Here is a 14,634-nt window from a genome sequence, read left to right on the forward strand (position 1 = left end):
ATTTTAATAATCAATTAATAATTTATACGTAGGAGAACCATGCTTCGGCCCGAATGGGCCGGCTCGCCCGGAGAAATACCACGTTCTTACAGAGAACCGGCGTGAAACAGCGCTTGCACTGTGTTTCGCCGAGTGAGTGAGTTTACCGGAAGCCCAATCCCCTCCCCTATTCCCTTCCCTACCCTCCCCTATTCCCTTCCCTTCCCATACCTACCCTGCCCTATTACCCTATTCCCTCTTAAAAGACCGGCAACGTACCTGCAGCTCTTCTGATGCTGCCAGTGTCCATGGGCGACGGACGTTGCTTTCCATCAGGTGACCCGTTTGCTCGTTTGCCCCCTTATTTCATAAAAAAAAAATACGGTCACGCACAGGGGACAAGAACATCGACAGGTACAAAGGACAGTGGATATGGGACAGGAATTTGACGACCTCTGTGGCTCAGTAGTGAGCGCGTTGGTAACTCAAGCCGGGGGTCGCGGGTTCGAATCCCGCCGACGCGACGGAACAAAAAGTTTTAAAGTTCCTGGGTCATAAATATGTATTAAATAAGTGTATCTTAATATAATAAAATCTTAAATATATTCCCTCTTACTAATAAACGTTGTATAAGCTTTGAATAGTTATACAGTGTTTTGTCTTCTTCAATCCAATTAAAAATGTCACTTCTGTGACAGGAACAAAAAAATAATGGGATTATGTATAGTATAAAAGTATTAAATATATTTACGTTGTCTGGTACCTGTACTGTAACACTAATCCATCAGGTACTGGCCAGACTGACGTGGTGTGAAGCGTCCATAAATATTATTATTATAAAGGAAGTGGCAATCTTTTTGGTAGCAGTGGCGTAACCACGACGTAACTATAGGGTGGCAGGGCTGGCAAAATGCCACGGGCCCCCGACCTAAAGGCCCTTTTGGGTGGCCGTTAGGAAAATGTTTATATTTCTACTGATAGAACCCTATCAATTTGCCACGGTTTCCGGATGTGATCCCTTATAGTTACGCCACTGTGCACTGGGAAGTGGAGAAACTTAGGAATATAGGGTAAATTACTAGTACATTGGACAGTACTATAATTAATTTATTTTTTTAAAGTTACATAATTTCATATAAGGTTCAATCAAGTACAATTAATTACATTACCGTACTTATATACAATATTTTATTAGATTTTATTATCTCTCTTTTCATCTTGTTATAATTCCATAAAGGATTTTCTTCCTTAGAGTATACATTAGCTTGCTATAATGTATACTCTATGTTTTCTTCTCTCTCGCACTCTTTGAATGTCTATGCATTATAAGTTTATGGCCGTGATGTAGTCGTATATAAAAAACATTACTACTGACGTTGACGTTGACAAAAGTGACAAGACGTAGATTTGAGTTTTGACTTTTGGCATTTGGGGATTGCTTCGTGTTTGGTGTATTTTGGACAAAATTCTTCTAAAAACACCGAAACATCTTTAATTTTCAAGTACAAAATCTTTGGCAAATCCTTTAACTGCGTTAAGAATACTATTAAGTTTTAAGCAGGTTGTTAAAGTTTGTTTCTCTTCAATATGATGGTAAGAATACTTTTCGATTTCTTTATTCTTTTTGGGGGCGTTTTCTAGCTTTCGTTCTCATTGTTATGCTGCTTTATTAGTTTCTCTAATTATCTCGCTAAAATATTAAGTTAGCTATTGGCTATGTTCGAAACATGCAATATTTACATAAACATCAATAATTTATTAAATATGCTCTCAATTTATGACGTGTCCAGTAACGGCCTCAGTTATTTATCTATTGTAAATTAATTAATCAAATTAAAACTGTTAGAAGACGCTGAAATAGCTTAGTAACATTTTAGGTACGATATGGATTGTTGTTTAAGCAACTGACTTGTCAAACTATTTTTAGGACTGTGTTGAAGACAATAGTAATGACCCTTTATCCGTTCCGCCGGTGTCCTCCCCGTCGGCTGTTGATCCAAAAACAGAGAAAAAGAAGCCCAGCGAAAATGTGTCTTTAGCTGACAACAGTTTGCTGGTTAGTATCTCTATAAATTTTATAGTATTTTTTTTTGTAATGGTGAGTCCATTACAAAAAAAAAAATACTATAAATCCCTCCCATGTAGGTTCACAAAATAATAATGTTTATTTATAAATATTTATGAATCTGAATTACCTTTTGTGTCTGATTTTTGGCAGCTCATTATTTTTGCTTAACATTCCACTATTTATATAAAGAAAAATCTTTTTAGGTGGATATCTCGGATGCTCTGAGTGAAAAGGAGAAAGTGAAATTTACCGTCCATACAAAAACAACCCTGCCAGAGTTCCAAAAGTCTGAATTCCTTGTTGTACGACAGCATGAAGAGTTTGTGTGGCTGCATGACAGATATGAAGAAAATGAAGAATATGCTGGCTACATTGTAATTATTTTTTTTATTTTTTGGTTAAATAGTAGATATTACAAATTATAAAAATACGGTTTAGACTTTAGTGTAAGATTTTAAATCCATATTTAAATAGGTTTTATCTGTATATGATTAAAAATGGATAATAATTAAAATATCCCTGTTTTAAACTAAAAACTATAGTTATTAATAATTTTTAATTAACAACTGTTTCCATGAAATTTATACAGTTCTTATTATACTTAATTTTATAACATTAATTATTATTGTTAAATGATTTGCAACAGATACCTCCAGCTCCTCCCAGACCAGATTTTGATGCATCAAGAGAAAAACTACAGAGGCTCGGTGAAGGTGAAGGAGCATTGACACGAGAAGAATTCTTGAAAATGAAAGAGGAGTTAGAGGAGTAAGTCATACAGATTATTTTTAACTAAAATACTTAATATTTTAGTTAAACTATAAACTAATTAGTAAAAAAAATATTTATTTTTAACAGAAATCACAGATTTTGTCATTCCTTTTTATTTTTTTATCTGATAATGGCTATTATAAAGCAATTACGAATATTAAACAGGTGAGAAAAAACACTATTTTTATTTTTCACTCCAAAAATAACCTAAAATTGTTCTACAGTGAATACTTGGCGACGTTCAAGAAGACTGTTGCCATGCACGAGGTGTTCCTGCAGCGTCTGGCCGCCCATCCCGTGTTCCGCAGGGACGCACACCTGAGAGTGTTCCTCGAGTACGAGCAGGACTTATGCGCAAAGCCTCGCGGGAAGATGGAGCTTATAGGAGGACTGGTCAGTCAATCTTAATTTTGCCACCCCTATGTACTATCAGAGTAGTTGATTTCTAGGCAGATGGGGGACCTACGTAGTTTGGTCGCGTTATGTCAAACCCATCCGACAGATCACCATTAACATTGAATTGACATGATCCGACCAAATGACGTTGATCTGTCAACTGCCTAGTCAATAATCTAATCAATTGCCTCGATGGTACGAACTCTGCCTCCATGCTAGGACGCTGCCGCTCCTCTCGGACGCCGCCCATAGGCCATGGCCTATACTGCCTATACATAAATCCAGAGCAGTGGTCAGTGCTTGTTTGATATAAAAATTGTTAGAGCTACTATGGCCTGTTCAGAGTTTGCAGTATTATTAAACTAGTGTGTGTGTGTGTCAAAGACTACAACTTCCTTTTTATATCTGTTTAAACACACAAAAGAGGGACATGTGTTTTAATTGGAAATAGCCACACGCCAAGGGGAAATAACATTATGAAATAACAAAAAGCCTACTTTCTTGTTTTTAACTTGACTTGAATACTAGACATTTCCTTACATTATTATGTTTTATTACCTTCCTCTAATTATTTCAGGTCCGTTCTATGACAACAACGACGGATGAGATATATCTCGGTGCGACGGTGAGAGATGTGAATGACTTCTTTGAGCAGGAGACTGCTTTCCTCCAGGAGTACTACTCTCATCTCAAGGAGGCCGTCGCTAAAGTAGACCGTATGACGTCCAAGCACAAAGGTTAATAACAAAGATTACTTCTTTCTACTTTAATATTTTGCATATAATTTTAAGGGAATATATTTTACATATTGCCTTAAAATCCTTTACAAATCCCTAAAAAAAATTTTACCTGACTACATTAGAACCAACAGGAAGGATAGTGAAAAATAATATTATCAACTAGACGTTCCGCGTGGCTTCGCCCGCGTAAATTAGACATTTCACAGACAAATTAGTCCACAAAAAATAGCCTATGGTCCTTCACGTTTTTCAAAATTGCTCAAGTAGTTCGTGACATAAGCCCTTTTAAATAATTTCCCCCGCTTTTTCCACATTTTCCTCGATTTCTGCGCTTCTATTAGTCTTAGGGTGATAAAATAAAGCCTATAGCCTTCCTCGATAAATGGGCTATCTAACACTGAAAGAATTTTTCAAATCGGACCAGTAGTTCCTGAGATTAGAATATTAGTATAGATACGAAAATATACAAGTCTGTCAGCTCTGTCCTTTAAATCAAACTCGACTTTTAACTTTGCGATTATAGCATTGTTTTACTGCTTTAAGTTGTAAATTGTAATGTGTCTGAAATCATGCTGTTGTGTGAAGATGGTATACTGTAAAATTAACATTATGGTAATTAAACAGTTTTTGTAGGTAGTTTAGTGTTACATAATATTATGTTTGTCTTTCAGTGCTTCTGATACTGAACATGAATCTATTCATGATGTCAATAGATTGACGAATAGTAACGAATAAAGCTTGTTCGATGCTTTAGAGTTATTATTTTTATACAACCTCTTTCTAAAGTTTCTACGTTCAATTAGTAACCTATAACAATTTCAGAGGTGGCGGACGCGCACATCAAGCTGTCGTCGTGTCTGACGCAGCTGACTACTAGGGAGCAGCCGCCCATGGAGAGGTTCCTCACCAGGGCTGCCGAGACCTTCGACAAGTGCAGGGTAAGAGAGTCACACTGGCGAGTGACACAGCATGTTTGAGATAGCCTGCGATCGGAACGATATTCCATGCTTGAGAATCGGGCCCCTGATCCTTACTTCGTTCAGACGACGCAACGCGTTGCGTTATCGCCATATTGTTGCGTTGTCATGCGTCACCACAACGCAGTCGGTCAGTTAAATTAATAAGCCATTCAACATTTGTAATAGTCAAAAAACGTCTCGACATGTTGCAATGTGAACTAATCCATACTTCCATATTAATATTATAAATGCGAAAGTGTGTCCGTCTGTCTGTCTGTTACCTCTTCACGCCTAAACGGCTGAACCGATTGGGCTGAAATTTGATACAGAGATACTTTGAGTCCCGGGAAAGGACACTATTTATCCTGGGAAAATGTACGGTTCCCATGCGATAAACTAATTTTGGCGCAACGGAGTTGTGGGCGTCATCTAGATACCAATATACCTTAGTCCTTACCAACTGTTGGTATGTTCACATTGCAACGCAATCCGAGGCGGTGACAGCGCAACGCGTCTTTTACCCCCATTACATCTCCCGCCCTATGTACCGATGACAATGCAAATTGACGATTGTTTGTAAAATAACAAGGCAAATGACACAGGCAGGCATGTATTATCCATTCAATAATAATAATTTATTTGTACAAGAGGGCCCCTAGACGGTCAATTTTATAGTGCAATATCATATATTGTGTAATATTATTGACCGTCTAGGGTTGATATGAACGCGCCCGCCTTTCAGTTTTATTCTTAAATAAATTGTTCAATAATATTGTTCAATGATATTGCACCATAAAATTGATAGTCTAGGGGCCCACTTAGTTAGGACTCAGGAGATTAATCTTACCAATAACCACTCTACTTTGCAGAAGATCGAAGGTCGCATGGCGTCGGATCAAGACCTGAAGCTGGCCGACACGCTGCGCTACTACATGCGCGACGCTCACGCCGCCAAGGGCGTACTCGTTCGACGGCTCAGGTGAGTTGCATCACGGCCTCCGACAAAACCGACGTAAAGTATCAAATAATGCAGATTGTGTCGTACAGTAAATGATCCAAACTAACATGTCTGTTTCTTCTACATCTACATCTCACTTTGAATCCTAAAGTGCGATTAATTAGAAGCTAAAGAAATAGCTCTTGTGGCCGTTGTGTGGCCAACATACAATATGTTGTAACATGCATGTTGTTATGATTTATTTGAACTATGGTTGGTATCTGAATAAAACCAAGATATTTTATTTAATAAATAAAACCTAATACGTTTATTTATTTTAGGCTATATTGAGTTTCTGCTGTTTTATATTGTGCATAATACGTGCGTATTATGTTTCGTATTTAGTGCATAGTTTTTAGTTTTAATCATTGGTGCTTTGATTACAGATGTTTAGCGGCGTATGAAGCCGCTAACAGGAATCTCGAGAGAGCACGTGCTAAGAACAAGGATGTGCATGCTGTAAGTTATTTAGGGATATATTTTACAAAACTATTTAACTACATGTATGTTTGTTGCACACAACTTTCAACAGAAGTCGTAGAAGTGTCTTGTGTAAAACCCTATACACACATAAAAAATTAAAACACACAATTTTACTTCAAATAAGCAACTAAGTTAACACAATTTATTTAAACACATTTTCGTCTCTGCACATTATGGACACCAATAAAATTACATAGGTTTTATAGATATTATGCATGTTCAATAAATGGTGTAAAATCTATATACTTATAAAATCACATGTCCTGACTGACTGACTGACTGACTGATTCATCATCGCTGAGCAAAAACGTAAAAGTTACAGCCACGAAATTTGGTAAGTAGGGTTGTTTTATTAAGTAGACACCCAATAAGGAAGGAATTTTGAAAATTTTACCCCGAAGGGGGTGAAATAAGGGTTGAAAGTTTTAATGAAAGTCCGTCATTTCTTGAGTAAGAAACATGAAACTTTATTTTTGGGTTACTGATTAAAAATGAATGGATTCGTATTTAAGCGTTTTTGGAAATTCTACCCCCAAAGGGGTGAATTTGGGGTTGAAAGTTTGAATGAAACTCCGTTATTTCTTGAGTTAGAAACATGAAATTTTATGTTTGGGTTACTGATTAAAAATGATTGGATACGTGTTTAAGCGTTTCTGAAAATTCTACCCCAAGGGGGTGGATAGGGAATGAATGGATAGGTATTTAAGCGTTATTAGAAATTCTACCCCCAAGGGGGTGAAGGAGTGAAGTTTTGAATGAAAGTCCGTCATTTCTTGAGTTAGAAACATAAAACTTTATTTTTGTGCTACTGATTAAAAATGAATGGATACATATTTAAGGCGGGGATTAATCTCAATCAAAAACGATAACCTTGCACACAACCAAAGACCAAGCGTATACGCATCGCAATAAGATTCATTTTAGCTTAGCATAAAACTATAGGTTCTCGGGCGGATCTTCTCTATTTTTCATGTCTTTTTTAAATATCTTTGGAAATAAATATTAAGAAACAAAATTGTTCGGTTAAAGAATTTCTAATATAGATTTACTAACAATTTATTCAAATAAAATGTACAATTATCCTAGTTAATACTTATATTTCGATGAAATAGAGTTTTTTCGGAGGTAAGTTTGTAAATTAATTACAGCCATAAGTATTAAGTTTTATTAAAATGTTTATGGTTTAAGGTATTTTGAATATTGTGCTTTATATCTCATATTTTTTAACACTTCGTTATTATATTGGAACTAGGTAAACCGGGTGTCACGGAATAACAAATTGGGGTTTATCCTCGCCTTAAGTGTTTCTGGTAATTCTACCCCCAAGGGGGTGAAATTGGGGTAGAAAGTTTCAATGAAAGTCCGTCATTTCTTGAGTTAGAAACATGAAAGTTTATTGACGTTTGCGTTTGACGTTTGCTTAAATAGGGTCCGTTTTTACCCTTTGTATAAGGAACCACAAAAACAAAAAGGAGAAAACTATCCATCTTTGTTATTATACTATGTTAACGCGGATGAAGTCGCGGGCAACAGCTAGTATTTTTATAAGTTACAACATTTTTATATTCTATTCGCGTAAGGAAGGCAGTGAGTTATATGCGATTAAGGCACGTATGAATAACATGCTGTAACTAAACACGGTATAATCTTTTTGACATACATATAATGAACTCGTGATTTACTACATTCTTAACGGAAATAGACTATAACTAAGTAAACAATAAGCGTCTGGAACTTTCGATGTAATGTAACTTTAACAAGCTGTCACTTTTTTCTCGCTCACACAGCCCATGGAGGTACAGGAGGTATGCACGCTTTGTCAATTAGCTTTATTTACTAGCAACTTTTATGTAATGGCACTTTAGAGCGAGGTTACAATGCTCCGATTTTTTCCTATATGTAACGCCCGCGCCGCAACGCAGGGCCTGTACCACGAAACGGTTTTGAGACTCAAAAAATCGTACGAGAATGTTGCGTCCTACTGTAACAAACGTGGAATGACGTTAGAGCAGGACGCGGCATTCTCGTCCGATTGTTTGAGTCTCAAAACGGTTTCGTAATAGGCCTACTGATTTGGCATACATAGCGTACTTACACAACATTGTATTTACTATGTGTTGTGCAACTCGCAGCACAACAGAGTTATATTATGATTTATGGCTTTGCTTTTACACTTAGCTCGAGAACGTAGGATTAGCTTCATCAGATTGACTGATTTGATATATAATTTAGCTAGTTGTCTCTTTCACTCGCTCAAGATGTTGGTGTGCTAGCGAATGAGACAAGTAGCCATAGGTACCATCGTATAAATTGATTCGTAAGCAGTCGACGGACCTACGACTTTTGGTCGGATTATGTCAATTAATGGATCTGTCGGATGGATTTGATACAACGCGACCTAAACGTAGGGTCACCATTTGCCTATGAATCAACTTCTCTGATAGTACCAATTATTATGTGCTTCGCGACCTGACCGTAGTCGGTAGCCAGTAATTGCGAGCAATGCAGGGCCGCACCACGAATCCGTTTTAAGACTCAAACAATAGAACGAGAATGCCGTGTACTGCTCTAACAACGCCATTTCACGTTTGTTAGAGTAGGTCGCGGCATTCTCGTTCGATTGTTTGTGTCACAAAACGGTTTCGTAGTACTCAATGTGCTTTTCGTATTCGTAAATTCTTAGTACTTGTGCAGGCGGAGCAGGCGCAGGCGGACGCGTGCGCGCGGTTCGAGCAGCTGTCGGCGCGCGCGCGCGAGGAGCTGCTGGACTTCCGCGCCCGCAGGGTCGCCGCCTTCCGGAAAAGGTATACTTTGTCTCAAGTCAAATACTATAATGCCCACTTTCTGAGGTTTTTTGACTGCAGTTTACCTATTCAACGACGTTGGTGACTAGACGGTAAAGTGTCAGGGCCTGTCCACATGTCCACGTCACGACGTCGTCAACGTGGAACGGTGCGGTAACGTGGCACGGTACGTTGTCGCGACGTGTAAATTTACATCAACGTAACGTGAAAATGCAACGTTGCACGTCGCCGTGCCTTGTAAAATTCTACCTATTGTGCATTAAGTATTAACAAGCGCAACGAGCCACGTCGGCTGACGTGACGTGCAGTTTTACGGTGACGTTGCCGTACCGTACACTTTTTCTATTCGAATTATATACCGTATTTGATGCACAACAGGTAGAATTTTACAAGGCACGGTGACGTGCAACGTTGCGTCGTCGTGACGTGCATTTTCACGTAATGTTGACGTAAATTTGCACGTCGCGACAATGTAACGTGGAACAATACCCGTTCCACGTTGACGACGTAGTGACGTGGAGTTGTGGACAGGCCACTGACTTCCATTATACAAGTACGCTGGACAGATGATACCCAGCTGTTTTTTGTGCCTATTTGAAGCGGAATCAGCGCCCTCGAACTTGGGGGAATAGAACTAGATCTGACGTAACTTGCAAATGGCCGCTCAATCGCTATTGGTTGTAGAAACCAAAGAGAATATAATCACTACGGTGGTAGAAACTAGTATTAGTTCCAAGTACTCCCACTACTGCTATCAGCGCTAATATGACGACTTAAACGCATACATTCATACAAAATATATCTAGGGGCACGGCTTATTTTTATTTTTTTATATTTAATTCTGGTACAACAACAAGACAAGAGTTTTAATCAATATTTTTCTGTTTTCAGTCTAATAGACCTGGCGGACCTGGAGATCAAGCACGCGCGGTCGCAGCAGGACCTGTTCAAGAAGTCTCTACAGGTGCTGCGGGAGTGTCAGTAAATATCACATTTGTTTATGTACGCGCACATTATACTTGGTCGTAGCGGGGCGAGTCGCATTGCCTATTAATTTTATTATGACTAAGGGGCTGTTTTACCACTTTCTGATAAGTGCCGGATAGGCTATCCACAACTTATCTGACAGATAGAGTTTGGAGTATCTGGCAATGCGGCTACGAAACAGGCCTTAAGAGTAAGAGTCATAATAAAAAATTATGAAATCTAAAATATAATATTATGTGCGCGTAACTTTATAGTACGTTTCTAATCGTCAGTAATATTTTTTATTCACTTTATCTCCTTATTTGTCAGAACTGACTTAGGTAAAATAAAATTTTAAAGTATTTCAGTTTCATATTATACAAATATTGGTATTTATTGACTTGCGCTTATTGACTGTGTCTATCCGGTGGAGGATACCATAAAATAATGTAATTTAATAATATTCTAGTCGTGGTGCATATTAATAACTGCAAACATCAAAAAAATTACAGATAGATTTGCAAATATAGAATACGAAAAACGTGCCCATTCTTTTTGCCGAGAAGGTAATGTTTTTTTTTATTTATAATTTATTTTAGCTTCCCATTTAAGAAAAAATATGTGTGCAGGCACAGGCTTTAGCCGATGTCTATAAATACCATATTTTTATGTATGTAAATGTGTTCTATATTAGTACTTGCAAGTTGCAACCAAACATGTAAAAAAAATTTGGATTTAATAATTTGAAGAACGAAAAATAACAAATTCAAATAAATAAATTTTGTTATAAATAATTCAAACAAAAAACAACACATTATTTTCCTGGTTGCAAGTGCTCTTAAAGGTATAGTTTTATTCTAGTTATAAATAGATAATCGAAATTATTTGTATCGTGCGTGTGTCAAAGTATTGTCGTAAACGACTTACAGATATATAATTGAAATTCATTATTATTATTTAATAAAAGTAGATATAGTAAACACAGTAGCTAGTAATTTATATAAATGTGTAAATTAGATAAGAAATAAAGTAATAACATTCCTTAATGATAACAAAAGAAACTGCCTAAAAGTGCTGTTATATACGCAGTTTATATGAGGTAAATAAATAAATTGTCCAAAGATCTAAGAATTAACACTGTAAAATGAGATTTAAGTTGAAATCAAAGTAAGAATATTCTTTTTATATAAATGAATAGACTGATCATTCATGAATTAACATAAAAATAAGAATAATTCATGTAGATTAAAAATGTACTTGTTATTTTATTTGGGTCATATTTGTGGAGTATTATTTTGTTCGTATATTTCGCTGCAGCATAAAGATATTGATAATTGAGTTGTTTATTTCAAGTGGTAAAATAATTTTAAGATAGCTAGCTAGTGTAACCAGCTTAATATCTAATTAAGTTGTTCTTTTAACTGGGGTCTTAAATAGGTCATACCATCTATGACAACTACGTAGTTGTCCTGGATTCCTATGTGGAAGAAGTACACAGGTAGTTTTTTTTAGTTCCTCTTGGCTAGGAGGCAGACCCGACTTACACCAAGCGACACATTGGTGAACTAATGTTTTTTAAACTGCCTGTGTAATTCTATGTATTTGGCTATTTTATTTGCGGCTGCAAATAAAATATCGAAAACCCTCATTAATGGTGTAAAAGTGGACAAAAATATCTTGGCCGTGTTCTTCTCTGTGCATTGTATGTATATTCTTCAATTATGAAAAGCAGTTGTCTTAATATTGATTCTAACTGTATGTTTTATATTCCTATTAGTTTATGTGTTTCGGTGTTGTTGAGTTAAAGTTAATATTGCTCATATATTTAGTACTTGTGCTAAGTTTCACTTGTTTTGGCTAAGCAACCAATAAGAGAATTTAAAAATGTATAAATTTTATATGTTATGAAATTATAAAATATAATCATTATATTTATATCCTGGTTTTATTTAAAAATAATAATCAGTTTTTACGCTAAATGTATATTTTTCCTTTGACAGTTAGCAGAAAAACCACTACAAAGCCAGTTTTTCAATACTCTAGCTGCTGCTAAAATTAGACCAAATTCCTCTATAGTCTTTGCATGACCATACCTACTTGTACTATTATCTATTCTGTGGTATGACTTACTAACGCGCTTGCTCGTGAGATTTTAAATTATTCGATACGATAGTCGATTTTTGACTACTAATGCCAACGACGTAAAAAGAAGAGACACGTAATACTCGATCAATGTAAACTTCTTGTACTCGATGTTTCGTCTCTCCTTCGTCTTTTTTGTACGTAAACATAAATAAAGCCGTCTTTGTCTATATCAATTTAATATATACTACAATGGCAACGGGCTTACGACGACGATGACAGAAGAGCGTTTTACCACCTGAAATCGTGTCGTTGAATGTAAAAACGCGCTTATTGCATGATGTTAGTGTTTTAAGCAATCAAGGAATGCAGACAGATTCTTCGACTATATGGCCCACTTGTAGGGTTGCTGAGGATTCCTCTTCCGCTTCCTCATAATGAGGAAGTTCCGCAATATTTTGGGTTCCTCAACCGTTACCGCATTCCTCATAAATAAAAATAAAAATTCCTCTTCCGCTATCGCTTCCTCAAAATTTAAGAGGAATTTATGAGGAATTACACTGCGCATGCGCGTCGCGTATCCAATCACGCTCTGGCGCGGCGGCGCGGCGCCGGAGCGGTGCCGCACCGCACCCGTGTGGTTTCTCCCTGAGGGCAAAGATGAGTATTGCAGCGGCGCCGCTGCGGCGTGTGTCTAAATAGCCTAAGGGCCGCGACACACCAGAATGGCAGCGGCGACGCGAGCACTTTCAGTGTCATAAGATTTTAAACTTTATCTTCATTTTTGTAATACATAGTACAGCGGCCACGGGCGGCCGTAGACTTCTCAAGCGGTACTATGTATTACAATAATGAAGATAAAGTTTAAAATCTTATACTTATAAAATTACATGCCCTGACTGACTGACTGACTGACTGACTGATTCATCATCACTGAGCAAAAACTGTAAAAGTTACAGCCACGAAATTTGGTGAGTAGGGTCGTTTTATTAAGTAGACACCCACTAAGGAAGGAATTTTGAAAATTTTACCCCGAAGGGGGTGAAATAAGGGTTGAAAGTTTTAATGAAAGTCCGTCATTTCTTGAGTTAGAAACATGAAACTTTATTTTTGGGTTACTGATTAAAAATGAATGGATACGTATTTAAGCGTTTTTGGAAATTTTACCCCCAACGGGGTGAAATTGGGGTTGAAAGTTTGAATGAAACTCCGTTATTTCTTGAGTTAGAAACATGAAATTTTATGTTTGGGTTACTGATAAAAAATGATTGGATACGTGTTTGAGGGTTTTTGAAAATTCTACCCCCAAGGGGGTGAAATAGGGGTGGAAAGTTGCAATGAAAGTCCGTCATTTCTTGAGTTAGAAACATGAAAGTTTATTGACGTTTGCGTTTAACGTTTGCTTAAATACCCTTTGTATAAGGAACCTCAAAAACAAAAAGGAGAAAACTATCCATCTTTGTTATTATACTATGTTAACGCGGATGAAGTCGCGGGCAACAGCTAGTCATATATATGACACTGAAAGCGCTCCGAGGGATGTAAAGCGGTAATATTACTTTCGTAAAATTCGGTTTTTTACCATATTTTGCGTAAAATATAAATAAATTACGTAAATTACGGTAAAATTGGGTAAAATTTAATTTAACAAGAGTTAAATCGTATTTTACTTTTTTAGTTAGTAATAATTGCAGTCTTCTTTAAAAAAGAAATAGTCAAAATGTATATGTCCAGACAAATATTACTGAAGTTGGTGAAAACATAAGACTTAATAATCTTATGTTCTGTAAATTCATTTCTCATGAACTGGATAACTACCAAGGCATTGAACGTATGACTATTATGCAAAAATAACTAATAAATAATAATTTAACATTATAAGGACACTTTTTACACTTCTCAAAATGTTCTGTCATCCGAATAGTATTAGCATTTTTGTACTCCGTATTACAAAATAACACATCACATGTTTCCTTTTGTCATGTTCACTTAGCACTTGGAAATAATCCCACACTTTTGCTTGATTTCGTGGCATAATTTACTAAATGCACGTATAGTGCAGTCAGTCAAAACAATTGCAAGCAGAGTTGCATTTTGCGATTTTAGAAAAATGAATCATATTATGATTCATATCATGATTCTTCAAATTTTAGCCCCGCCGAACGTAAGTATGTTGCAAGTTGCAACTTGCAACTACACGCTCTTCTCACCCCCCCGCTATACTTTTCGCATACATACGTAGCCGGTAATTTTACCGTAATATATATAAATTACCGTAAAATACGCGTATTTTACCAGCGTTTTCGGTAAAATTACGTAATTTTGCAACCCTCGGCTCGCCTCGCCGCTGTCATTCCGATGTAGCGCGGCCCTTATTGCTAGACTGATT

General features: G+C 36.8%; 1 protein-coding gene across 2 annotated transcripts; it reads left to right on the top strand.

Moving 5' to 3' along the window:
- The first annotated feature begins 1,418 nt into the window (after positions 1 to 1,418).
- LOC121726750 (sorting nexin-32) lies at positions 1,419 to 10,871 on the top strand. Of its 2 annotated transcripts, XM_042114232.1 has the most exons (12): positions 1,419 to 1,572; positions 1,907 to 2,035; positions 2,251 to 2,421; positions 2,694 to 2,815; positions 3,043 to 3,211; positions 3,792 to 3,951; positions 4,777 to 4,892; positions 5,783 to 5,892; positions 6,297 to 6,369; positions 8,181 to 8,198; positions 9,088 to 9,197; positions 10,089 to 10,871. In XM_042114232.1, the coding sequence occupies exons 1-12, from the start codon at positions 1,567 to 1,569 to the stop codon at positions 10,180 to 10,182; spliced, it is 1,278 nt and encodes a 425-aa protein (XP_041970166.1). In that variant the 5' UTR covers positions 1,419 to 1,566; the 3' UTR covers positions 10,183 to 10,871. The 2 variants fall into 2 exon arrangements, with proteins under 2 accessions (XP_041970166.1, XP_041970167.1); XM_042114233.1 differs by lacking the exon at positions 8,181 to 8,198.
- Positions 10,872 to 14,634: the final 3,763 nt, after the last annotated feature.

Source organism: Aricia agestis, chromosome 5 (assembly GCF_905147365.1).
Source record: "Aricia agestis chromosome 5, ilAriAges1.1, whole genome shotgun sequence".
Classification (NCBI taxonomy): Eukaryota; Metazoa; Arthropoda; class Insecta; order Lepidoptera; family Lycaenidae; genus Aricia; species Aricia agestis.